Below are 24,927 nucleotides of genomic sequence, written 5' to 3'. Positions count from 1 at the left end.
TTGTCTTTTTACTATGAAAGTCATGACAGACTTATTAACGTACAGGTAAGTTGTGCACGACAGTATGACAACACGAATTTACAGCATAAACTTTTCTGTAACATATCGTGTGAGTATATGTTGAGCAGATTTTCTTTAACATATTACATTCACAATAGTACGATAACTTGATTACTAATGAATTTACGTTGTATTATTAATGTGAAATTTAAATATGGCAATGGAAAGTTTGGATAAGTTTGCAAAAGTCACATTTATACTGCGCGTTAAAAGACATATATTTTTCAAAAGCAAAATTACTTTAATTTTTACGGTAAATGATGACTCAAAATTTCCTAGTCTGACACTGAGTACGCCTCGCGTATCTATTCTCTAAACGTCCACTCTACTTAATTTATTCAAAATGGCGGTCAAGATGCAAAGTTTAGTAGATCAAAATACAGATTGTTTAGGGGAATATTTGAATTTACAACTCACTGAAATTGAAATGCTCCAGTCCATGTTTGAGGAAGGGAAAGAAATCTGTGTAGATCACGATACATTAGCTCAAGCACAGGAATACCTTGTAGGTAACAGGAAGTTAAAACCGAATAAACTGAAATTAAATCTGAGACTTTTCATTAAAAATGATGATGTTGATAGCTTACTAGTGAACTTCAGTTTACCTCACGAATATCCCAAGGAACTTCCTGAAGTTGATCTCAAATGCGATTCTTTCAGAAGAGAATCACAAAAACAGATAAACGATTTGCTAAATGTCTTTTTGACCACCTTGGAAAAAGGAGAAGAGTGTATTGTCACCATAATTCAATGGCTACAAGAAAACTGGCCCGAATTCTTTGAAAAACAGCTCACCTTTGGAAGGATGACAAAAAATGAGACAGAATCAAAACAAGATAATCATGAACAAAATATGTGCAGAACATGGCTGTACATGCATCATATATACAGCAAGACAAAAAGGAAACATATACTTGATTGGGCACATGAGTCAAAGCTGACAGGTTTTTCTCTACCAGGTAAACCAGGAGTTGTCTGTATTGAAGGTGATTCTAGGGACACAGAAGAGTATTTTGCTCGCTTGCGTCGACTTAATTGGAAGAAGATTCAATGTCGACACAAGGAAGAAAAGATTAAGGAACGAAGGTTTTCTCAATTCAAGGAAATAATTTTTCAGATCCATGGAAGTGGTGATAATAGGATGGATTTCGGGGAATTTTTCCAATATCTTTTGGACCATAATTTGGGTGACATTTTCAAAATTCTGTTTGGAATTGAGGGTAAACTGAACAGTAAATAAAGATTTGAATAAAATTACAATAGTTGTGTTCACAGGGAACTAAAAATGAAGAATTTACTTTCATACACAATAAATTGCATTACATATTGAGTTTGAATTTCAAGTTAAGTGCAGAATTTCGGGAAAATTCACCGAACCAAACTTGTTTGTTTGTGTCAGTATATCTTCCTTCTCCAATCATCTTATTTTCTGAAAAATTTCCTTCAAAAAATGAGCCATTGGGCCAAGTATATTTACCGTAACCATGGAAACGGTTCATATCAAAGCTACCTTCATAAATAGCACCAGAAGCGCAAATCATTTTTCCTTTGCCGTGCATTTTGTCATCTTTCCAATCTCCTTCATACGTCAAACCGTCATTTCCTATGTGAACTCCCTTTCCTTGTCTAAAAATACCGCCGTCCGGCAGTTGTACTATTTCGCCGTTGTATTTGTCGCCATTTGGAAATATGTACGTTCCTTTTGAAAATATGGGACTTGCTGACCGTTCTTCTTGTGGTTCGGTCTTCTTTGTAGTGGGCATTAGTCAAATGTTTTCAAAAACTTCGTTATATTAAAATTAAAATTTGTTGACATCAAGACTGTATATGCTTCAGTTACATATAGAGATCAGTACCTAGCAATTCAAATAGGCGATAATCCATAATTCAACGGTTTATTAAATCCGAGCAATGTTAAATCCGATGATTTGGGAAACTTGCTAACACAAAGCATTGAAATAATAGGTGATACAGGGTTTATATAAAAGTAATATGATACATAAATTAGAACAATAAAAAGGAAATAAGATAATATAATGAGGAGCGTCCGAGCGTATTATAAACTAAATATTGTATTGAATTTAAAAACTTGAACATTGAGGTCAGGGTTAGTTTTGTTAATGTGGAGTGCTTCTTTGATTTTAAGGGTGAATGACACCTTCTTAAATCTCACTCATGCAAAACCAACTATTCACCCTCTTGTTTCAAAATCATCGACACTGCTGACACCTCATTCACCCTTAAAATCAAAGAAGCACTCCACATTAACAAAACTAACCCTGACCTCAATGTTCAAGTTTTTAAATTCAATACAATATTTACTTTATAATACGCTCAGATGCTCCTCATTATATTATCTTATTTCCTTTTTATTGTTCTAAGCATTGAAAAATAACTCGAACTAATCCTCTGTAGTCATCGCCGCTGACTGATAATTTGGGAGAGATTAACCACTTGTGATTACGAAGTGTAGCATAAGAATATATTTTAGTAAAACACAAGAATACATGCCCTCCAATTATCAATATTACAATGACAATATGCCACTATCCCTGAAATATTACATAAACATACAATAGAAATAGATTTATTTAAATAATTTTTACAAATATGTACGGCACGTACACCTCTAAATTCAGTAGTTTGCTAAGGCACTTCTAACGTAATGCCTGTCGTTTTTTTTGTGTTGGTGCTACGTAATTGTTAGGTGCATGAGAATGTCTGGGTTTCTATAAAATAATAATTTACCTTATAAATCTAAACAAACTCCTTAACAAGAAACAATACTTTTGGTTACCTCAACAGGTTCATATCGTAGCATTTGTTCCTGGAATACATTAAATCATTTTCATTATAAATAAATGATAAAAATAAAAATAAATGTTATAGTAAAGGTATTTTCATTTTTAGTTTTTAATAGCACAGTTATTCTCACCCTAGTTGACCATCTTAAATTCTTATGCAGTTTTTCTCCAGGAACTTTATTTGATGACCATTCTTCTTTAAATTGATGATATCTGGAAAAAAAACCAGAAATACGTTCATCATGCAAAACTTGATGTATTTATTCTGTGCAAATACCTTCTCACTGGATCAGTTTTTCGATTGTTTTTAGAATTAAGAACATCTTGTTTGGGTCGAATAACTAGAATATTGATTTTAAAATCAAATTTTACATTTTCAATCAACTTTAAGTTTATGATTTAAATCATACATGATGGTAATGAATGTCTATTTTGTCTCCACGGCTGTAAAACAGAAGATCTTTCTGACATTGTATCATCGTCACTATTTTCATAATTATCCTTCAATGGTAGTTGCTGTAATCTTTTTTCCAAATCTGAAACATCTGTAGCTGCAAAATTGAAGTTTCTGTGAAATTTCCATACTTGTTAAATTGTATAAAACCCTTGATTGCTGTCATTTGGTGCATATTTTGAAATTACCATTTTCTTGACTGAAAGACTCATCAAATACATGTGTTTCACCGTTTCTTTTCCTTTGACAAAAATATCAATACCAGAATTAACTTGTGATGACATAAAGTTTATGATTTGATAAGCTTACAACAATTCTTACCGCAAAACCTTTCTTTTTATCTGAGCAAAATTTCCATTCTCCTATTCATAAATAAAGGTAAATGGGACTTTTGTTGAAAAGATTGAAAACAATCTAGCAAGCAATCACAGTAAATGAATTTTATTGAATGAATGAAATTTCTGAAAAACTTTACCTTATTATAAGTGTTTTCTTTCACATAATACTTGGGATTGTATCCTTTGCGTTTTTGAGTCACTGATTCATCAATTCTTTTTGATTCAGGCGTTTGTGATGGGTAAGTTATACTACTTTCAGTAGAAGTGGAATCTGATGTATCTGACATTAAAATTGAATTTGAAATGGAGTCTTCCTGTTCGCCATTAACTGGAGGGGTGAAATCCGTTGCACTTTCGGAAAAAATAAGCTCGTGAAGATCTAAAAATTTATAAATGATGTTGAAATCTGTTTCGCGGTGTGAGATCATTGAAGAAGGGTTTAATATTAACCATTTGAAAATTCCCTAAGAGCTTCATTTGGAATGTTATTGTATCCAAGTTCTTTTAATTTCTCACGAATTTCATCATCAGTAAATTGCCATTTTCTAGATGAGCTGGCCATTATTTTCAAAAACTGTCATGTGTGCAGTGTGAAAAAAAATATCAAAAAATGTTGGATCACTTGAATTTTTATGACATTGAACTAGTTACCAATCTCCTACGAGTGAATATCGAGTTTTATGAGTTTTACCAATTTCATATTATTTATGTTTCGCGAAATTTTCTAACACTTGATGACTTTGCTAAGAGTTTATTTTTGACGACTTTGAATGTTTACAAAAAATATTGAAAGCCGCAAAGAAAAAAGTATACAGTTGAAAAACCCGCCTTTTTGCTCTTCCATATAATTACAGCCTGTTTGCAGGTGTAAAGGAGAAAATGACAACAATAAAACGAATAAAAACTGTTAACGGCGACAAAGAAATTATTCATTTATATTGTGTTGGTGTATTGAAAGAATTCGAAAACAAAGATGTACTTGTGGCCAAAATATGCCAAACAAATACTTTTTTACAAAGAAACAAAGCGCCTCGCTGAACATCAATTTGGTGAACTATGTGCTCGAGGCGTTCTTCCATAAACATCTGTTAACATTTATCTTCTTGTGAAAACGTGAACATTAATTAAACGATGTAACAAACAGCGAGGAGCAACTCTTAATACTAAAACAAACATTGCTATGTCGAAAATATTGACTTGGAAATAATATAAGATTTACCGGTAAGTTTAATACGTTCAACATCATCAATACTGTTTGGAGTAAAGTAAGTTCGATCTTAATCCATTATCTGAAATGCAATTCTTAAAATATCATCGAGTTCATCACATCAGTTCATTGACTAAGGGAATTTTTGTTTCAAGAGAAGACAAGTCTTCGTTTTAATTAAAGTTGAAGATATGTGTTTAAAAGGAAGTTTGCTCTTGCTGTTTTCATGTGTAGCATTGTAAGTATTTTCTACTTTTATCTCTTAAAATGAGCAGAGTATTGAAAGAATTGTTCTCCAGTGGTATTTTCTGATTATAACTTGTTGAAGTAATGAATTTACTGTACAAAAATGTATTAAATGTAGTGTGAAAGAACTTAATGTATTAAAAAAGTCTTTATCTTGGCTAAAACAAATTGTTGAGCAGCATACATGGATATTTAAATGCGTTAGAGTGCGTAAATCGTGTATATGCCATTGGGCAACTTAGATGATAAAAAACTGTATTTGATCATTGAAAGTATGATTTTCATTGATGTTTTGAGTCTCAAAGTTGGGAATTTTGACCACCATTGTATAAAGCTGCTAACTAATGTTGTTTGTCATTTAAACATTTTAAATTAATGATTTTAGCTATATTGACAAGAGATTAGATTTTCGAAAGCTATGTGCCAACTTTGTTACAAAATTATTTCCACGCTAAGTGATTATTTACAAACACAAGTATGATCTGTTGTTACAGGGAAACGGTGTAAGCAATGAACATGACATTGTTTTTTAATTACAAATGGATTAAGGAAAAATGACTAGTTCTTTTGATTTTTCAGACAAAGCTTTTGAAAATGTATATAAATCATGTCTCAAGGAAAGCAGAAGATTAAAGTAATTATAATGAAGACTTTAATCTATGTTTTCTCTTAAATTTCTTGATATTTTTTTCTGGATTTTCACAACAAACAGCAAAAAAGTTTTTTAATGTGTGATGTTTTTTATTATAAGAAATCAATTTTGATGTGATTGTTTATAAAATGCAATGTTTATTGTCATGGTCAAACAAAAAATTACCGACTTTGAGCTTCAGATTGTTAAAGTATTGCTTTGTTTGTTTGGTCTTTCATGAAAAACAATTTAATATCAAGATGAACAATTTCTTTCATTTTTCATTTGAAGGTCAGCAAGCCGATCTGTGAACATTACTAACTATGATTATGATCATTTTGTTTATGCTCAACAATGGCCCCAAAGTTTCTGTGATTGTAGTGAAGTAAGCAAATCTTTTTTTTCATTGCTTTTCTCTTGCAATTGCTTACTCATAATTATTTTTAGTATCGCTGTCGGATTCCTGAAAAGGTGAAAACCTGGACTGTCCATGGGCTTTGGTTGGTTTGAAATAATTAGTTATATAACACAAAGAAGATGGTGTCATGTTGAGTTGTTTAGAACACTGTTGATTGTGTTTTTAGGCCTACTCTAGGAAAGACAGAAAAACCAGATTACTGTAATAGATCATGGCCATTTGAAGAATATGAAATTTTGGTAGGTGTTAGAGTGAAATGCTGATGGTGTTTCTATGGATGTTGGGTTGAATAAGCAAGAGGTTTGGTTCCCTCGTCTTGCTGTCTTGTTTAAATATACATTATAAAAAACTTGTGTGTTAGTGGATGGCAAAAAGTTAGTTTGAAGTTTTCAATTCTGCAATTCAACTTTTTACTTAATTAAGTTAGCACCCTCTTAATATCTCTAGGAAACTCACTCTCCGGGTAATCAATCTCCACTTTTAGCAAATTAATCCCTCGAGGAGATTTCCCTGTATCCTTGCAAATTAATTCTTCGTTTGTGAAAATCTTGCTATCAAGTAGAATTCTTTGAATATATTTATACAATTTTTTAAGGATATTGAAAACAAGCTTGAAAAATTTTGGCCTTCCCTTGAGGATTCTAGTCGGGACTCTAGGATATCATTTTGGTTTGTTTCAAACAATTTATTGCTTATTTAAGCCTTTCTGACTGTGGACTGGATAACTTTTATGAAAATTCTATCATTTTATTTAATGCAGGCAACATGAATGGAAGAAACATGGAACATGTTGTACCGATTTGACATATCTGGACAGTGAACACAAATACTTTATCATAGGACTACAGCTGAACAGAAAATATGATATATTGAGGTAACTGATTTAAAGATTTAAGATCAGGAATGGTTGCTTGGATTTTTGAACCCCTCTTAGCCCTAAATGGCTAGTGGTGGTGCAAAAGGAGTGGCAGTGGTGCTGGGGGGTGGATGTGGTGCAGGAGGGATAGAGGTGGTGCTGGAGGGGTGGAGGTGGTGCAGGAGGGATAGAGGTGGGGTGGAGGTGGTGCTGGAGGGATAGAGGTGGTGCAGGAGGGATAGAGGTGGTGCTGGAGGGTGGATGTGGTGCAGGAGGGATAGAGGTGGTGGAGGGATGGAGGGTGGAGGTGGTGGAGGGAGGGTGGAGGGAGGGAGGGGTGAAGGTGGTGCTGGAGGGATGGATGTGGTGCAGGAGGGTGGAGGTTGTGCAGGAGGGAAGTCAATTATTCTACAAAATACCAAACGATTCAGCAAAAAAAATTGTGATAGAGTGTAAAGAAGCACTAAAAGTCTTCCAGTTGCAATAAAAAGTAACAGAATTTAACAAAAAAACTCTGAGATGCCATAACAATACTTTCAACCCAAACTAAACTACCAATGTTTTAGATCAATCGTTGTTTTAGATACCCATTTATTTAAACTATTTTTTCTTTCTTGAAAATAGTATATTGAATGATGCCAATATTGTACCTAGCCGATCACAAACATATAAGGTATGTTTATTGGAAATGATATTGAATGTGGTTAAGACGTATATTTATCATGGCTGAGCTATATAATTTTGTACGTATATACAAAATGTGCGTTTGCGTGTAAAATATATTTGTTTGATCTTTTTAATGTTCATTAGCTACATGAAATACATAAAGCTGTGCAGGGGAAACTTGGTTATGTACCAGCATTTCTTTGCTGTAAAAATGATGTAAGTTAAGTTTTTTATGTCAGTTTTCTACTCATTTAACTTGTCAAGATAATTGTGCAGGGTGTTCTCAGAATTACGTATTATAAGTATTTGTGAAGTTTTTTTAAAAAACTCATGACGAAAATCTTACAGTCATCAACCAAGGAATAATTCTGGGGAAGTTTTCCACTCACTATACATTGACAAAGTACGAAATTTTAGACATTCAAGTCTCCGAGTTGATATGTAAGAAAGTTGTGGAAAGTCATTTCACGATTATGTACTTCACAAAAGATTTCACAACAGTTGTTGATATTTTTGTCCTATTTAAACTTTTTTTCTCTCTTGATCCTAGAGCAAACAACGAGTGGAGGAAGTCAGGATATGTTTTGACAAACAACTGAATCTAATTGATTGTAAAACAGGTGATGAGGAATGTACGAACAATGTTCCTATATATTACGAACCATTGAATCCATACCCAGGAAATATAGTTCACCCTACGTAGTTTCCAGTACTCGCAAATGGAAAAACTCCCTTTATCATGTATTTACTTTCTTTGTTTCATTAGCTAATATTTTATCGTATTTTTAATCAACCATTGACTTATAACTTAAGCAAGGAATTTTTATGCATTGATTCATACCACAATATAATATGATTTTTCACATTGGTATTGCCAGGATTAGTATTATGAAAACCTTTACCCCTGACTGTCACCTCTGAAGTCCATCACTGACCGTCACCTTCTACTGTCAAGACAGACCTCCACGCCTGACCTTCACCACTGACCTTCACCCCTGTCCTCCACCATTGACCATCACCCCTAACCTCCACCACTAACTGTCACCACCACTGTCCATTACCACTGTCATCACTGACCTTCACCACTGACCTTCACCACTGACCTTCATCACTGACCTTCATCACTGACCTTTCATACTGACTGTCATCACTGACCGTCATCACAGACTGTCACCATTACAGTTCATTACCACTCACCTCCACCACTCACAATAGAACTTCACCCCTGACCTTCACCTTTCAATTTCTGCCCTGAATTACACTACTGACCCTTTACTACTTCGTTTAGCTTTCAATTTTATCTGTCACATACAGTTTATTAGCAGCCATGTCAGTATTTGCTATAGCAATTTTTTACTTTATAATTTGTAAGTACATCTTACTCACACGGGTTTTATCCATATTATTCAACTGGCAACGCTTTGAATATGAATAATCATTTGTATTGTATAGAAATTGCTTTTGGGTGAGAGACATACTCTACATTAATTATATTCTTAAAAATGCTGTTTTCACCTTAAATTCGGTGATAACCTGATTAATTTAAAAGAAAACGTGACATTCTCCTACTAAAGCGTTGCTGTTTTACCTTCTGAATACATTCTGTATTATACAGTTCATTGCTAGCTGGGTTGGGGACGGGGATTAGGAAGAGCTCCTTCCCATGACAAAACGAATTTTTTCCTTAAATCTCCCCAAACTCGAGTGCAAGATCCTCAGCAACATTTTTACATGGTAAATAAGGGGGTGTTTACATGAATCCGGAATGACTTTCAATCCCGATCGAAACGTGATGTCAATCCGTGTTTACATGAAACTAATTGTTGTTTTTCTTCGCACTCATTTTAACCCATTTAGCCTCTTTATTTGCTTACGAGCTTCAATTTGCCAGAAGACAATACCCATGGCACATGCGTGCTTCATCATTAATCACAATATCATTCCAGAATGAAACTCAATTCGCGTTTACATGAGATAAAAAGTAAATTTCGATCCGGAATGAAACTAGGAATGAACTCGATCCGGAATGAAACTAGGAATGAACTCGATCCGGATCGAGTTGTGACTCATTCCGGATTCATGTAAACATGCAATAGGATTTCTTTTAAAGTGGAATGAGTTCATTCCGGATCGAAACTCATTCCGGATTCATGTAAACACCCCCTAAGTGCAGCTAACTGGATGCGAGACGTGATCACTTGACTCGATCGATTAAAAACAGAAGTTCTTCACTGGAAATGTCACCGGAAATGGATACGTCATTATGTTCCGGTGAATTCAATATTTTCAAAAACGTTAATTTCTTGGATTTGGAAGAAGCAGCTCTACATTTAAGGTGTGTTTTTTTTGTTTATCTATCTAAGTTATTATATTTTATGAAATTTCCACTTATGCAATTGTATTACTGTTCAAGGAACTGAACTATAATTGTTTTTCAGGAGAAGAAAACATATTGAAGTTTACAAAATGCATTTGAAAGGAAGTTGTCTTTGGTCAATTACGTTTGTTATCGTAGCCTTGTAAGTATTGCCATGTTTTACCATATGAAATGAATGGAAAGGGGCAACAGCTGCATTTATTTTCATGTTAACGATGGTATGATTTTAAAGTAAAAGGCTACTGTAAAATATCTCTAGAATGGTCCAAAACAGGATAAGTTTATGAGTACTCAGCACGTGACACGCAGACGATTTGCATGTTACCAAGCCCAAACTGTAGTATGCTTTTTAGTGAGCCCAAATGATGAAGTCCTCCATCTTCTTGAAAATATTTTCCATAGAAATTCTTTTGATATGGAAACTTACAAAAGGCATTATTGCTCTGTTTGTAATTTGCGCAAAGTTTTTTTTATACTTTGCTTTGTATAAATAGACAATAGTTTATGAAGTGATCGAAATTTTTCTTTTTTTTCAGGTCAGTTGGTGAATCTGTGAATGTGACTAATTACGATTATGATCACTTTGTTTATGCTCAACGATGGCCTCAAAGTGTTTGTGCTTGTAGTGAAGTATGTTTATGTTTTTGTATGTTTTTATGTTTGTATGTTTTTACCACATATCATTTAATGTTGAAAAAATTTTCTATCAAATATATATAAACATTTGAAATTTTTTGTTATTGCTAATCTATGGTGAAAAAATATAATTATATGTCATATTTACATGTACACATTAAAATTAAGGGTCGCTGTCGAATTCCAGAGGAAGTAAAAACATGGACTGTCCATGGACTGTGGTAAGTATTTGTGCTGTTTGATAAACATTCTTTCATTCTTGTGTCGAAGTTTGTAAAGCCAAATGGCAATTTGAATGAGATGGTTTAAAATTAGCTTGCCATTTTATTTTGTTGTCTGTGTTTCATCGATTAAATGATATTTCACTCAACCATTTCATAATTTATTGTTCCATATTACACTTTAAGGCCCACTTTAGGAGACAGTGACAAACCAACTGAGTGCAATAGATCATGGACATTTGAAGAAGAAAAAATATTAGTAGGTGAAAATATTTTAATCAAGTGCTTTTCAATGAATCTTTTTAATGTAAATTTGTTTTATTTCAGGATATTGAAACACAGCTAGAAAAATATTGGACATCTCTTGAGGATAATGGTGAGAACTCTAGGATATCATTCTGGTAAGTTGTAATAAATATATTGCTTATTTTGGACTGATAAAATCTGTCTAAATGATCAGGACAACTTATGTTAAAGTTTTTTCATTTTATTTAATGCAGGAAACATGAATGGAAGAAACATGGAACATGTTGTACCGATTTGACATATCTGGACAGTGAACACAAATACTTTAGCATAGGACTACAGCTGAACCAAAAATATGATCTTTTAAGGTAAATAGTTCATGGATATAGGTGAAGTGCTATGCACATAAAATGATTAAACATAAATGGGTTTTTCTTATTTGAAAATAGTATTTTGAATGAGTCAAACATTGTACCCAGTCGATCACGATTGTACAAGGTAATTTTATCATGGCAGCAGTTATAATATACATGTTTGAAAAATGCTCAATTGAATTAGATCTATAATCCTTAGTTGTCAGTAACTTTGATGCAAATCCACGTTTCCGACAGTAGACACACGTGACAAAAATACGAGTTCAAATTACAAAATTCGGACAACCAAATGGTCGGAAACAGTATTTTAATGTAGAATAGTGGCAATAAAATGGTTATAGGAGATGCTTTTGAGTTTTGGGGCATTTGTGAATCTGATTCAAATTATTCAGAACGATTATTTATACAGGCAGAAAGCATAACACGAAATATTAACCATTATGAGTTAGAAAAAAGCATAACGATCGAATGAAAGCTTGAATACTGGCAAGTTTTCGCGCTAATGACTTTTTTGTAAGGATTGTTACAGGCCTTTACGGCGTGACTTAAGAATATCCAGGATGGATTCCAGCTGCATAAAACGCAAAAAGCAAGCCATACAAATTTTGAATTGTTATTTTTATTACATGTTGGTTTTGTTGTTCTTATAATCACTGATCACTATTAGTATTATTGATGGATGAAGACTCCTTAAAACTGGCTTTTCAGATTTATTTACCATGTACTTATACGTAAAAATGGAATTTAAAGAATAGTTTAAAATTTAAATGCATAAAATTACGACGACGCTAAATGATAACATAAAACATTGTCTTATTATGAACATGTGTTAATTGTATTCAAAGGCAGTCATGAATCTCATGTGGAATTTCGTGATATATTAAATCGTAAATAGCTTAAAAATAACAGTTAAAAAAATTCTATGACTTGCAATTTTCTTTGCTTGATGCAGCTAAAATCTTATCTGGATATTCTTTGGTAGGGTGGTTTCTTACAATGAAATGCATACTACATGCATTTACGTTATAGATTGGACTGCTGTCTCTATGCGATGCGATCATAAAAAGTCCTTTATATTCGAAAAGTGTACTGTTTAATCGCAAAATTACTCGATAAGTGAAGTTATATTCTACGTTGAATCATGAAAATATTGTAAGGTAAATCCCTTTTTTCCATGAAGCCCATGGGTGCTTTCGTTCATGATGAGAGAGTTACATTGTATAAGGAGGCTCTTGTTCATCACAAGAGAGTTATGAGAAAGTTACAATGTAAAAGGTAACAAGTAAAAAACGCATAAACATGTTTAGAGTTGGTTTAAATTATAAGTCAAAAAGGCAGAAGTTGTTTGAACCTTTGCAGTATCCTTGGATGTTCTAGTTTCTTTTATGAGAAGAAATCTTGTAAACAAAAAGATGAAATTCAAAAGCAAAAAAACCCGTTTTCGGTCCATGCTTCCCGATACCTTCTTATATGTAAGGCACTAGAACGCCGCATGTTAACGTTTCGAATCATTCACCTGCGATACTCTTTATACTGTATATGGCTAGTTGACATCTACGCCGCATCGTAATTGCGCATTGACTGAGTCGCATTGCGCACAGCATGATTTTTCTATTAAATTGTTACTAAGCATGCTATTTAGTCGGTGCTGCAGACTGCGCATGCAGAGCATGTGGTCGTTACTCATGCGATCGGTGCCATGATGACCATGAACTCGTGCAGGTGGTCAAGTCGATTGCGCATGCTCAAACTCACTGCGCATGTGCAGATGATTTATCTGAAAATTTGTGACTGAGCGAGTTAACTACTCCATAATCTGTACTAGTACCTCCAGTTGGTCGTTGCTATGACCATGATCTTGGAGAGTTTCTGGAGTTGACTACGCATGCTCAGATTAATTCTCAATTAATTTGTAACTCTGAAATTGGGGCTTGTAGATGCTCTGAACAAGTTTTCAATCATATATTTTGACATGTTCTTTGTCTTCTTAGGCTTGTTTTAACAATTGCATATCAATCTCTTCAACACTTTGTTATGGCACTCGTAACATCCGCGACAACGTTACAAATGTTTTTATTTTTCTATATAACTTTGTATTTGCATATTGCATTACATATCCAAGCTTTCCTCTGATTTGACGGAAAATGGTTGTTATTCACTCTTACACGTTCTGCATTATTATTCGTTCTGAATTTCAAAATTAAGGTTTACAAATGCCCCAAGAGCATTTTTCTATTTTATTGCCATTATTCTACATGTACAATACTATGTCCGTCCGACCATTTGATTGCCCGAATTTTATAATTCGATCTCGTATTTTTGTGTTAAACACAGGTTTACCTTTGGAAAGATGGATTACAACAGCATTGTCTGACTTCAAGTGTTCACGTGTTTCTTTTAATCTTTTACAGCTTGATGATATTCGTGAAGCTGTTCGGAGTAAACTTGGCTATTCCCCCATGTTTATTTGTTGTTCAAAGCATGTAAGTTGATTTTAAGCAAAACTTGTCATTTTAAACTGTATGCTCTACAAACTGTCCTTTCACTCATGACTACATGATGATAATCTTCACAAAGCTAGGATGGATGAGAGAGATGACAGATAAGGGTTTTATTTACGAAGTTTGCAAAGTAACAAATAAAGCTACATTATGTAGAAGTTTTTCTGTTGAAGAAAACGTCTCTTCTTCATTTCTCTGAGACAGGATTTTTACTAAACAGTAAACACTCACACAAAATTGCCTTGTGGATTTCAGATTGATACTTAATAGTTATTTTAAGTCATTTACAAGTGAATTCCGCGTCGTTTCTTCCAGTGTGATCTTTCATCAGAGAAATTTAACGAACCCAAAGTGTTATCTAATACATGTCTTAAAAATGGTGTAAAAATAGCGTGATAGGCCCTTGTATAAACCTACACGAACTTTTGTGTGTTGAATTTGTCGTTTTATAATATATTTACTTTTTTTAACACGTTATCTAACTTTGTCCAGTCCTTGTACTTTTGAATATGTAGTTGGTCTTCAACTGCACTTGGTGTTCAAATATATTTATTTATTGCAGAAAAAAGAACGAGTGCAAGAAATATTGATATGTTTGGACAAAAAGCTCAAACTAATAGATTGTCACCAGGCGGATGAACAATGTAAAAAACACACTCTCGTTCATTATGAACCATTAAATCCATACCCATGAACTGGAGTGAGCAAATCTTGTTTCCAGGACTCCCAATGGCAAGTTCTACAATATTGACTTTTCTTTGATTCATTAATGTGCTATTTTTTAAATTTTCAATTTACAAACTATTCGTAATGTGGCCTAAACTAAATGACAATCATTAAAAACTATTTTTGCATTTTTTCCACTATGATACTATAAAAGACATAAACGGCCGTCATTTATTGCCTAAAGTACATTATCATTCCACTGAGTATCTCTTTGAAGGCTTTCTTGTATTGCCTCTGAAAGAAAGCGTATATAATTGGGTTTATGAAACTTGACATAAAGATGAACACTGTCGTTGTGTACTCGGCGGCTCTCGGAATTGAGTCACGTCCATTTACGATCGCAATGAAGTTCACCAATCCCCTTGGTAACCAAAAGATAGCAAATGCTGTTGCAACCAACAGTAGACTACTTGTCACTTGTAATTCACGCTTACGTAAGCGGATGACTGAGTTAACGGATACATAACTACCGTGGATATCTCCTGTAGAAATTAAAAATATGCGGCTTTTTTACAAGACGTCACGTTTGTATATTATCCATGCTAATTTGTGTATTATTTGTTGAACTGATATATAAGACTATATGATTTTAAAAAAAAATTTAAGCATCATGCGTAGATGACAGTATTTATCATGAACATCTTGTACCTACTTTTATAGTCGTTTTACATGAACTGTGACTAATTTAAGTTATAGATAAAGTGCAAAGTTTTATCTTGAAATTTATTCTCCAAATAACTTTTACAGGATTATTGTAATGAATGATTTGTTGAGATAGTGTTATTCTGTGGGAAAGCGTTACATTTATGACGTAATGGTAATGATTGAAGACTACAGATTGTTAGTAATGTCATTTACTCTCAACTTTTTCTGTAACCTGTGATATAAATACCTCGTGTTCCAGGAGACAAAGATGGTTCATTTTCACAGGTTCTACAGTTGTCTCCGTTATTAGAACTTCTCTCATTTTTTTCAATCGAAGTCGATCCTGTTTCCTGACCTGATCCTGAATCCATTTGATTAACTTCTCTCTGTTGAGATTGACGAATCTTGCGTACCTTCAAGAACACTGCAATATACAGCATGGAGGCTACAACAGCAGGAATAATATAACAGAAGACTAGAAGAGACGTAGAGTGTGCCTTATGTTGTGACCAATTGATGTTACAGAATAAAGTTCCATGTATGTAGTCATAACCACCCCATCCACAAAATGGTGCTATAGACCACAAGAGGCTGTGTAACAATACAATTAAAAGCATTTTGTAAGTGGTCGTTGGTTTCCAATTCAGTTGATAACGATGCGGAAATGTAACTGCTATGTAACGATTGACACTGATACTGAACAATATACCAAATTGTATTGCGGTCAGTACAGTATTAAGGAAGCCTGATGCAACACAAAGATCATGACTTTGTGGCCATTCACCGTGGAGCGCTGTCATTACTGTAAGAGGCATGATAAACGCTGCCATACAGAAATCTGATGTTGCTAAAGCCATCACCAAAATTGCTGGTGAAGACTTCCTGAGACTTGTATCGCGCCAAAATGCAATATGAACCAGAAGATTACCAAATATTGAAACTATGGCAGTCATGACTATTGTCACGACGAGAAAATAGATTCCAGCATTTGGTGTAAATTCTTTATGATTGCTGTTGTTGGTTTTGTTCCCGTATAGACTTTCCATCGCCAACACAGCTAACAATAAATAGTTATCTTGTAATCCTTGTGATCTCTCCTAAAGTCCTGTTATCCGCGATTTATGAAAACTGATCCCTAATTTCAGCCACTAACGTTTCATTAATTCTAAAATGTGAAATATGAAATGTGATTATTATTGGTTATTATCATCAGAGTGCTGGCATTTCAATGAAAATACCTAAAATATTTGAGCAAGTTTCATACAGAGAAAAACTTGCATAATTTGGTGCTAGAAAAACGATGTGAATTTATTAGTGAAAATATTTAGTTAAGAAGAGTGGAAAAAATTATAATTCGATATTTAGTCTGATTTACCACTCATACTATAACACTCAGAAAACATGAAAACTACATGAGCTCAATATTGTAGTTGCAGTACAATTTTGTTAGAAAAAACTATGCACAAAACCCAGCATTCAGCAACATAACACATTCATCTGCAACTTATCATGGCATATAACATGAATATTTACCGAAATATTTTTATTAAAATTAAGACATGTGCCTAACGTCCTTCTACAGCCAATGTGTGGAGAGGGCACTTGGAGGAGCAAATTATAGCAAATTTTGGAGGGACCATCAGGCTGATAATCAATAATCGGATTTAGCGGACACGACGTTAGAGGTCTGGTGGCGACCCTGACGCGCGCTAGCGTTTCTCTTTCGTTTCTCAAGGCTTGCACGAAAGTGTACGCTACACCAAAGCACTTTAATCTGCGATTTGTAGATACATATATACAAATAGGACCAGTTATTCTTTAGTTGAAGTAAGTAAACAGTTCAATTTAACGTTTGAATGTAATTTTGTAAATTTTGATGAATATATACGTCAATATGGGTCGTCGTTCCGATATTAAAAGCGAAAGCGATGAAATATGTACTCTGTACAAGTCTTTGTAAATGCAACTTTGTTCAACTTAGTTTAATTGTGACAGTTTTCAAAATTTAAAGCAAATTATGTTACGACGTCGTCAATAACTTCACATATCAGCCCTGAAAAACACATTGACGAACAAACATCTCAGTATTACTTATTAGGTAGGTGTATAAAAGTATTTAAACTGGTCAAAACTATGACTTCAATGTTTTTATTGAGGCATTTATGTAACGTTGCATAAATATTGCTGCGTATGTAATAATCTCTCAAATCCAAGACTAACTTCCGCTTTTTTATGTAATGTCACTTATGTCTGGAATTAACACTGAGCCTTCAAAATCTTTAAACTTGCCTTTCACTGCGAATGTTATAAATACTAATGATTTTGTTAGCTCGTGCTTTGTCATTTCAACATCAATTGTGCCCCCAAGGTATATAGTTAATGGAAGTGCACGGTAATGTATATAACTTACATCTATGTTAGAAGTTTCAACTTTATAATTATTCATACAGAGCCCTCAAATAATGATCATAAGTTACCTGCAAATGCTTGTTTTTCATACACTCCAAATTTTTTGTCAACACTACTTCGTCCTTTGGTATAAATGTCTTAGCGCAAGTGTTCATAACTTCCTCATTGATATGGTGCATTAATGCATGTTACTTTCACTTTACATTTCCACTTAATTTAATGAAGTTTTTTCAAAAATGCTTAAGTTCCTTCGAAGTTCCAGATAAGATTACCAATTTGTTGGATGGTGTACTCTCCTGTAAAAATGATGTAACTTTCAAATAAGTTAGGCCACGTTACCCATAATTATATACATTAAATTAACTGTACAGTACGTATTATTGGAAGTTTAGCGTGCTTTCTGTGTATGGTTGTGAATGTGTCGCAACAGTGTCTTATATGTCTATAGTCTGAAGATCTTTACGACACTGTTCAGGCACGTTCACAACCATATGGAAATCAGTCTTTTCCTTTTTGTATCAAAATATGCATGCAGCTGCTAAAAATAGAAATTTGTTCGTGGGAATCATGGCCGTGAAACTGAATTACAAATGTAGACATTGTGCACACGCCGGGCCTATTATTATTACTGGCGCTGGCCTTGTTAGAGGTCTTATACAAAAGAATATTTTATTAATACAATTATGGGATCCAGCTGGCATTGGCAAACAATGTTGTTTTGTGAGTCCCAAGATGAAAATCATGAATTAACGATCTGACGCTCTAGTTTATTATAAACATTTGAATATCTTATATTATTGCAAAGTATTCTTTCTCTGTTGTTTGTGTAAGCATGTTTATAATGTTCTTTAGAATGCCTCCTTGTTTGTCAAAAATTTTACACAGAGAAACTTATCCTCTATCGGCTATCCTTTCGAACCTTGACGACCAATCATGCATTTTTGAGACCTGCATTAAGAAAATTATCAAGACTAATATATTTACTTATGATGAGCTCAATTTATCTTTTCCTTATAATGACCAACCTGTTAATAAATGGTTCACGAAGGATTTACCACCCATCAAAGAAGCTGACACTGCTCGCCAAGTAAAAATCATCAATACTCCTACTGAAGAGGAGGCAATCTGTGAAATCGAAGCCGAGATATTGAGGAGGCAGAAAGACCAGAATACAGAGTTGTATTTTCATGGTACTAAACATGAGTATGCCGTAGATATACTTGAGAATGGTATTGATTTATTTAAAGTTAAACCAAACCGCGACTTTTCCAATGATGACGGTGGGTTCTACTTAGCAAATGATTATAAATATTCCTTAGAGGAATATTCTATAGTGCACGATAAGCCAGCTATTCTATTTTTCAATATGCATCCCAAAAACATAAAAGATTTCAAAGAATATGACTTATGTGGTAAAAATAATGAAGACGAATGTAATATAGTTAATAATTACTATAGACATGGGAAAAAAGACAAAGTAAGTAGACATGAGAAAAAAGACAAAGTAAGTAGAGAGATAATATCGAAATTGAAAAAATGCCATTTTATCAAAGGCCCCGTCACAGATGATAGAGCTGGTTCGAAGGATGGTAAATATGAGAACTTGCTGCAGATTTGTATAAAGAAAAAAATAATGGCTGAGGCAATGAGTGGCAATCCTTCATTGGTTGGTGCAGTTTTTATAAAACCTAAAGAGAAGAAAGAAGAGAAGTCAAAGAACAAAAAAGGCGTGACAAAAAAAAATAAATCCAGTTTTAAGTGAAGAATCATTGGTTGTGTCTCTTCTCTTGTTATTTATATGTCAACATTACCGCTCTTTAATTGTATCTTATGCTATGAACGTCATTCCAATGATAGAATTATTTAAGAAATAGCCTGCAGTAATAATTGTTTAATAAATGAATAATTACATACATTTGTGTACTCAGAAGCATTTCGCTTGTCTAATTATAATCCAAAATGAAACAGACTTCTCGTTTTCTTTATTTTCAAGATGAAAGCAGAAGGTCTCTGCATGTTTTCACAATCTGATGGTATTGCATGAAATTGTCTGCTTGTACTGGTTATTAATATCAGTTTGAGATTGGATTAGAGAACTATTTCACGTATTTGTGAAACAGGAATTTTAAAGTCCCTTCAGAAATCAAACTAGCTTCAGTACGAATGGTATGTTTAAAAATATTTCAAATTGAAATTTGAAAATCACATTGCAAACAGGTCTTTGTGCCCCATTGACGAAACAATATCATCCATATCGCCCACAGCTTTATTGGATAAAATTCCATTACAGTGGTAAAAATAACCGTTTCTAAATTCTTGGTATTACAAGCGAAGCAACCACTTCACTCAAAGAATTTTACCAGACATACAATGCTGCAAACAAGAGACAACCTTCGAAAAAATTGTAAACTAGTCTGAGGGTAATGAGGCTTTAATCCTGGAGGGTTGGGTGGGGCTTACCCTAATAAAACTTAAGTTGTCAGTTTCGAGGAAGATCGATGTGTCTGTATGTGAGTGGGGGAGAGAGACAATCATATCATGCTGGACTGCACGTTGAAAGGAAGTCGGGCAAATTCAACATGAAATAAGGTCAAATATGCCAGTGAATGATCATTTTAAATTTTGCACAATCAGCAACAGCTGTAGGACGAACTATACTTTGAAAGTAGCCAAAAGGGTTTTTATGTGTCAAGATCCAGTAAAAATGTAAAATAGGTCGAAAAGTAGCCGCAACGCCAACGTTTCCCTATACCCATGTCATAAATTTATGAAAGCCAAAATCGAATTATTTAATCCAGCAAAACCAGCAAACCCAACTTGACTCATTCACGGTCACGTGCTCAAAAAGCGATGTCTTATCCCACAAATCATTGCCCTGCCAGTTATGAATTATTCTGATTATGTCACAATTTAGCAAACGCCATCAAGCATCTTTCACTTGATTTTAGTCATAGCATTGCTTAACTTCTAATATCTTCGTGCGGCGAGAATTTACTCTTCTTTACGACATGTAAGTGAATTTATATGTACTGCTTAATAGAAATAATTTCGTAAAAGCACTATTGCTAATGCGCATTTAATATAAGCGACATGTTTTTGAAAATAGACATGTTTCGACATCTCATGATGCCATCTTCATACTGAATCGCCATCTTCATACTGAATCTTCATCTTCATGTACATCATCATCATCATTTACATCATCATCTTCATCTTCATCTACATCATCATCTTCATCTTCATACAGTATGAGGATGACTTTGAAATAAAGTCGAAAATTTTTATTTCCTCTCTCGTCTCTCATTTCATTTCTCGTCACACCTCATTCTGTCTGAGGATGACTTTGAAATAAAGTCGAAAATTTACATTTCACTTCTCGTCTTGTTTTGATTCATATTTTGCAATCTCAAGATGTCTTGCTTCCTCGGAATTTGTTTTATATTATATTTCTTTTACGTGTCGTCAGCGTCTTACATCGACTTTGACGAATATAAAAAATTTCATAGGTTTGTTTTATATTCTACTTGTTTCTTTAACATAATGTCTCCAAATATGCAATTTTTTAAAATTTTTGCAATTTTGCCATAAACGTTATTTTTCAAGTTCATTCCTATGTGTCAGACTTCCTTGTCGTAAAAAACAATAAAGGTACCTTGCCATTTGCCTGAAAACATCTGCCCAGAGTGTTTTTTGCTTTCAATTCTTGACATTGAACATGCAAGGATGTTGTTATTTCACCATAAGGATGACGCAGCGTTTTTTCATTATTTCCAATGGCGATCAAGGTTTGGAAACAAGCATGAAATACAAAAATTTAAGGTTATGTTTTCATTGTTTCTAAATGTGTGGCAGCTGGGAAAACGTCTTGAAATTAATTTCAAGGTAATTACCAAGTATTTTCTGTAGTTTCTTGCTATTTTATGTTTTTATTTTACAATTTTTAGAATGCAGAAATATACTAAAATCAACGACTGTAGTAGTTGGACATCAAAAAATGATTTCACAATCAACAAAAGATCTGCAGATGATTACCTAAAAGATATCACAAATCTCCTCTTTAGGTCACTAGCAAATGATAATTTAATGGAGGCAATGGCTGGTCTTCATCAGTGTAGTATTTTCTATCGTGATTTCTTGGATGAAGTAGTGAAATTATTGTCTTTTGATAAAGAACTCAGTTTTGAAAACATTGAGCTATTGAAAAATCTTAAAGCAAACCTTATCCATTTAACCAAGTTCCTGGATGAAATATTTCTTCACTACTCCAAATTTGGTAAAAAAAAGTCAAGCATTGAAGGTGTTGTAGAGGATAAAGAAAGTGCCTTTTATCATTTAAACCTTCCTGAGATAGACTACCTTGTTGATTTGAAACTTAGCCCTGAAGAAGTTCTATGTTCTCATCTTGGTTTGAGAGAGGAGCTTGCTGACAGGCTTACTGACATAAGTGATCACATGAGAAAACATAAAAGTGAAAAGGACCACTTGCTGATATTCTTGGGAGATAAAGAAGAAATCATAGAAAACCTGAGAGAAAGTAATGCTGTTGCAAAAACCTTGTGCAACATGGGTTTTACAAAGCATCGATCTCAAGTCATTGCCAACTGGATAAGAAGCATGCCAGATCCAAATTGCAGATCAATTTTTTCTTGGGTGGAAACTTACATAGAAAATCATTTTAAGTATGATATCTTTTTAAATGATCAATTCTTGGATTTTCCATACAAAAATGATCATCTGAATGAATGGTTTACAGAGCATGTCTCACAATTTGGTGAAGAAGGAGATCTGGTAGAGTATCCAGTAAATATTATCAATGTTGAATCTGAAGAAGATGCCCTCAGGAATATTGAATCAAAGGTTGCTGAAAAAGGGATAAGTGATCCAAAGGTGAACATATATTTTCATGTTACTGATCACATTAGTGCTCAAAATATCTTGGAAGGCATAATTAAGCTTCATAATGGTCTGGAAAGATCTGACTTCTCTGATGGCCTCTATTTATCAAATAACCTGTGTTTCTCATTAGAACAGTATGCAACAAGCAGCTCACATCCAGCTATCATCATGTTTGATGTTGATCCTAACAAACTTAGTGAGTTCAAAGGAATTGATTTGTCTAGTGATGAAAAGAATAAAGAGTGGAAATCAATTGTTCAGTATTTTCGCTCTGGTAGGCAAAAATCTATGAACTTAAGCAAGAGTTTGCAATCACAGATAAAAAAATGTGATTACATCAAAGGTCCTGTTTACCTTGATGATACTAGTTTAAGTTATGCTTCATTTAAGGATGTTGAACAGATATGCATTAAGGAAAGACAATTGGCAAAATTAATAGGGTGTCCATTGTCAATTGTAGGAGTGGTTTTCTTTAAGTTGTCTTCTGCCTGGCTAAATGTACCTTAACATAATTCGAGTATAAAGGTATGCTAAATATGGACACTTTAATTAATTTGATTCCATACAAACAGAACATTGAATATGAAATTGAGCTATTAAACAAGGCATGGGTATCGAATTTGATTTAGAGTGTATGTAATTTGTGAGAATTGGGGAAAGTTAAAAGTCAATTGCTAAAAGTTGGTGCAATCAGCATGATAAGCTTGTCTTGTTTACTACCCACCAATGAGTGATTTCCAAAAATGTTATTTACGCAAAGCAATGTGTCAGTAGTGATAACAGTTGTAATTTTTAATCAACAAGGAATTTTTATACATTTGTTCATTATCACAATACATCATGATTTTTCACATTGCTATTATCAGGATTGGTATTATGGAAACCGTCACCATTGACCTTCACCACTGATTACATCACAGATTGTCACCACTGACCTTCACCAGTGACGTCCATCACTGACTGTCACCACTGACCTTTACCACTGACGTCCATCACTGACTGTCACCACTGACCTTTACCACTGATTACATCACAGATTGTCACCACTGACCTTCACCACTGACATCCATCACTGACTGCCACCACTGACCTTCACCACTGATTACATCACAGATTGTCACCACTGACCTTCACCACTGACGTTAATCACTGACTGTCACCACTGACCTTTACCACTGATTACATCACAGATTATCACCACTGACCTTCACCACTGACGTCCATCACTGACTGTCACCACTGACCTTCACCACTGATTACATCACAGATTGTCACCACTGACCTTCACCACTGATTACATCAGATTGTCACCACTGACTTTACCACTGACGTCCATCACTGACTGTCACCACTGACCTTTACCACTGATTACATCACAGATTGTCACCACTGACCTTCACCACTGACATCCATCACTGACTGTCACCACTGACCTTCACCACTGATTACATTCAGATTGTCACCACTGACCTTCACCACTGACGTTAATCACTGACTGTCACCACTGACCTTTACCACTGATACATCACAGATTATCACCACTGACCTTCACCACTGACGTCCATCACTGACTGTCACCACTGACCTTCACCACTGATTACATCACAGATTGTCACCACTGACCTTCACCACTGATTACATCACAGATTGTCACCACTGACCTTTACCACTGACGTCCATCACTGACTGTCACCACTGACCTTTACCACTGATTACATCACAGATTGTCACCACTGACCTTCACCACTGACGTCCATCACTGACTGTCACCACTGACCTTCACCACTGATTACATCACTGACTGTCACCACTGACCTTTACCACTGATTACATCACAGATTGTCACCACTGACCTTCACCACTGACGCCCATCACTGACTGTCACCACTGACTTTCACCACTGATTACATCACAGATTGTCACCACTGACCTTCACCACTGACGTCCATCACTGACTGTCACCACTGACCTTTACCACTGACGTACATCACTGACTGTCACCACTGACCTTTACCACTGACTGTCGCGCCTAACTTCGCCACTGAACTTCACCTCTGACCTTCACCTTTGATCTTAACAGCTGACTGTTATCTACTTGTTGTTTTCAAATTTATCCTTCACGTACAGTCTATTAGCAGACATGTCAGTAATTGCTATAGAAATTATTGTTTAATTTGAAATTTGTCAGTACATCTTATTCACACATATTTTATCCA

The 24,927-nt window shown here is 34.4% G+C and overlaps 8 protein-coding genes across 12 annotated transcripts; 5 read left to right on the top strand and 3 right to left on the bottom strand.

Annotated features, from left to right (window-relative positions):
• Positions 1-414: 414 nt before the first annotated feature.
• On the top strand, positions 415-1,391 carry LOC124442300 (RWD domain-containing protein 2B-like). Its single transcript, XM_046992797.1, has one exon. It carries the CDS (start codon positions 416-418, stop codon positions 1,298-1,300), a length of 885 nt encoding a protein of 294 aa, XP_046848753.1. The 5' UTR covers position 415; the 3' UTR covers positions 1,301-1,391.
• LOC124442303 (phosphatidylinositol 4-phosphate 5-kinase 7-like) lies at positions 1,315-1,894 on the bottom strand. The gene is made up of 2 exons (XM_046992801.1): positions 1,571-1,894; positions 1,315-1,489 (listed from the first exon to the last, which is right to left on the bottom strand). Exons 1-2 carry the CDS (start codon positions 1,821-1,823, stop codon positions 1,380-1,382), a joined length of 363 nt encoding a protein of 120 aa, XP_046848757.1. The 5' UTR covers positions 1,824-1,894; the 3' UTR covers positions 1,315-1,379.
• A 626-nt stretch (positions 1,895-2,520) lies between these two features.
• Positions 2,521-4,268, bottom strand: LOC124442301 (hydrolethalus syndrome protein 1-like). The gene is made up of 9 exons (XM_046992798.1): positions 4,107-4,268; positions 3,794-4,035; positions 3,640-3,680; positions 3,507-3,559; positions 3,275-3,415; positions 3,142-3,205; positions 2,996-3,077; positions 2,858-2,887; positions 2,521-2,789 (listed from the first exon to the last, which is right to left on the bottom strand). The coding sequence occupies exons 1-9, from the start codon at positions 4,216-4,218 to the stop codon at positions 2,718-2,720; spliced, it is 837 nt and encodes a 278-aa protein (XP_046848754.1). The 5' UTR covers positions 4,219-4,268; the 3' UTR covers positions 2,521-2,717.
• A 332-nt stretch (positions 4,269-4,600) lies between these two features.
• Positions 4,601-8,543, top strand: LOC124442302 (ribonuclease Oy-like). 2 transcript variants are annotated; one of them, XM_046992799.1, is made up of 10 exons: positions 4,601-4,877; positions 5,019-5,101; positions 6,032-6,125; positions 6,188-6,240; positions 6,325-6,397; positions 6,754-6,827; positions 6,919-7,032; positions 7,639-7,687; positions 7,825-7,896; positions 8,231-8,543. In XM_046992799.1, the coding sequence occupies exons 2-10, from the start codon at positions 5,055-5,057 to the stop codon at positions 8,381-8,383; spliced, it is 729 nt and encodes a 242-aa protein (XP_046848755.1). In that variant the 5' UTR covers positions 4,601-4,877; positions 5,019-5,054; the 3' UTR covers positions 8,384-8,543. The 2 variants fall into 2 exon arrangements, with proteins under 2 accessions (XP_046848755.1, XP_046848756.1); XM_046992800.1 differs by lacking the exon at positions 4,601-4,877 and adding an exon at positions 4,906-4,921.
• A 1,370-nt stretch (positions 8,544-9,913) lies between these two features.
• LOC124442268 (ribonuclease Oy-like) lies at positions 9,914-14,889 on the top strand. Of its 2 annotated transcripts, XM_046992769.1 has the most exons (10): positions 9,915-10,015; positions 10,119-10,199; positions 10,594-10,687; positions 10,862-10,914; positions 11,101-11,173; positions 11,242-11,315; positions 11,415-11,528; positions 11,610-11,658; positions 13,946-14,017; positions 14,598-14,889. In XM_046992769.1, exons 1-10 carry the CDS (start codon positions 9,918-9,920, stop codon positions 14,727-14,729), a joined length of 840 nt encoding a protein of 279 aa, XP_046848725.1. In that variant the 5' UTR covers positions 9,915-9,917; the 3' UTR covers positions 14,730-14,889. The 2 variants fall into 2 exon arrangements, with proteins under 2 accessions (XP_046848726.1, XP_046848725.1); XM_046992770.1 differs by lacking the exon at positions 11,610-11,658 and having other exon boundaries at positions 9,914-10,015.
• Positions 14,568-16,612, bottom strand: LOC124442267 (melanopsin-B-like). Its single transcript, XM_046992768.1, has 2 exons — positions 15,654-16,612; positions 14,568-15,243 (listed from the first exon to the last, which is right to left on the bottom strand). Exons 1-2 carry the CDS (start codon positions 16,450-16,452, stop codon positions 14,933-14,935), a joined length of 1,110 nt encoding a protein of 369 aa, XP_046848724.1. The 5' UTR covers positions 16,453-16,612; the 3' UTR covers positions 14,568-14,932.
• Positions 16,613-17,005: 393 nt separating this feature from the next.
• On the top strand, positions 17,006-19,784 carry LOC124442721. 2 transcript variants are annotated; one of them, XM_046993209.1, is made up of 2 exons: positions 17,006-17,504; positions 18,668-19,784. In XM_046993209.1, exon 2 carries the CDS (start codon positions 18,669-18,671, stop codon positions 19,575-19,577), a length of 909 nt encoding a protein of 302 aa, XP_046849165.1. In that variant the 5' UTR covers positions 17,006-17,504; position 18,668; the 3' UTR covers positions 19,578-19,784. The 2 variants fall into 2 exon arrangements, with proteins under 2 accessions (XP_046849165.1, XP_046849164.1); XM_046993208.1 differs by having other exon boundaries at positions 17,008-17,233.
• Positions 19,785-20,617: 833 nt separating this feature from the next.
• On the top strand, positions 20,618-23,405 carry LOC124441895. 2 transcript variants are annotated; one of them, XM_046992370.1, is made up of 3 exons: positions 20,618-20,825; positions 21,760-22,702; positions 22,842-23,335. In XM_046992370.1, exons 2-3 carry the CDS (start codon positions 21,761-21,763, stop codon positions 23,001-23,003), a joined length of 1,104 nt encoding a protein of 367 aa, XP_046848326.1. In that variant the 5' UTR covers positions 20,618-20,825; position 21,760; the 3' UTR covers positions 23,004-23,335. The 2 variants fall into 2 exon arrangements, with proteins under 2 accessions (XP_046848326.1, XP_046848325.1); XM_046992369.1 differs by having other exon boundaries at positions 20,639-20,825; positions 21,760-23,405.
• Positions 23,406-24,927: the final 1,522 nt, after the last annotated feature.

This window comes from Xenia sp. Carnegie-2017, unplaced genomic scaffold, assembly GCF_021976095.1.
Source record: "Xenia sp. Carnegie-2017 unplaced genomic scaffold, XeniaSp_v1 HiC_scaffold_20, whole genome shotgun sequence".
NCBI classification, from domain to species: domain Eukaryota; kingdom Metazoa; phylum Cnidaria; class Anthozoa; order Malacalcyonacea; family Xeniidae; genus Xenia; species Xenia sp. Carnegie-2017.
Note: the sequence above shows the minus strand (reverse complement) of the source record. Positions and strands in the feature narration are given on the sequence as shown.

Excerpts from the sequence above, each read along its gene's own strand:
- LOC124442300 (XM_046992797.1), top strand. The coding sequence starts at position 416 with ATGCAAAGTTTAGTAGATCAAAATACAGATTGTTTAGGGGAATATTTG.
- LOC124442303 (XM_046992801.1), bottom strand. The coding sequence starts at position 1,823 with ATGCCCACTACAAAGAAGACCGAACCACAAGAAGAACGGTCAGCAAGT. Across the intron at positions 1,490-1,570 it reads TTCTGGTGCTATTTATGAAG|AAAATAAGATGATTGGAGAA; the intron begins GTAGCTTTGATA and ends GAAATTTTTCAG.
- LOC124442301 (XM_046992798.1), bottom strand. The coding sequence starts at position 4,218 with ATGGCCAGCTCATCTAGAAAATGGCAATTTACTGATGATGAAATTCGT. Across the intron at positions 2,888-2,995 it reads ATTTAAGATGGTCAACTAGG|GAACAAATGCTACGATATGA; the intron begins GTGAGAATAACT and ends AATGTATTCCAG. Across the intron at positions 2,790-2,857 it reads TACGATATGAACCTGTTGAG|AAACCCAGACATTCTCATGC; the intron begins GTAACCAAAAGT and ends ATTATTTTATAG.
- LOC124442302 (XM_046992799.1), top strand. The coding sequence starts at position 5,055 with ATGTGTTTAAAAGGAAGTTTGCTCTTGCTGTTTTCATGTGTAGCATT. Across the intron at positions 5,102-6,031 it reads CTGTTTTCATGTGTAGCATT|GTCAGCAAGCCGATCTGTGA; the intron begins GTAAGTATTTTC and ends TTTCATTTGAAG. Across the intron at positions 6,126-6,187 it reads GTTTCTGTGATTGTAGTGAA|TATCGCTGTCGGATTCCTGA; the intron begins GTAAGCAAATCT and ends AATTATTTTTAG.
- LOC124442268 (XM_046992769.1), top strand. The coding sequence starts at position 9,918 with ATGTCACCGGAAATGGATACGTCATTATGTTCCGGTGAATTCAATATT. Across the intron at positions 10,915-11,100 it reads TGGACTGTCCATGGACTGTG|GCCCACTTTAGGAGACAGTG; the intron begins GTAAGTATTTGT and ends TTACACTTTAAG. Across the intron at positions 14,018-14,597 it reads TTATTTGTTGTTCAAAGCAT|AAAAAAGAACGAGTGCAAGA; the intron begins GTAAGTTGATTT and ends TATTTATTGCAG.
- LOC124442267 (XM_046992768.1), bottom strand. The coding sequence starts at position 16,452 with ATGGAAAGTCTATACGGGAACAAAACCAACAACAGCAATCATAAAGAA. Across the intron at positions 15,244-15,653 it reads TTTGTCTCCTGGAACACGAG|GAGATATCCACGGTAGTTAT; the intron begins GTATTTATATCA and ends TAATTTCTACAG.
- LOC124442721 (XM_046993209.1), top strand. The coding sequence starts at position 18,669 with ATGCCTCCTTGTTTGTCAAAAATTTTACACAGAGAAACTTATCCTCTA.
- LOC124441895 (XM_046992369.1), top strand. The coding sequence starts at position 21,761 with ATGCAGAAATATACTAAAATCAACGACTGTAGTAGTTGGACATCAAAA.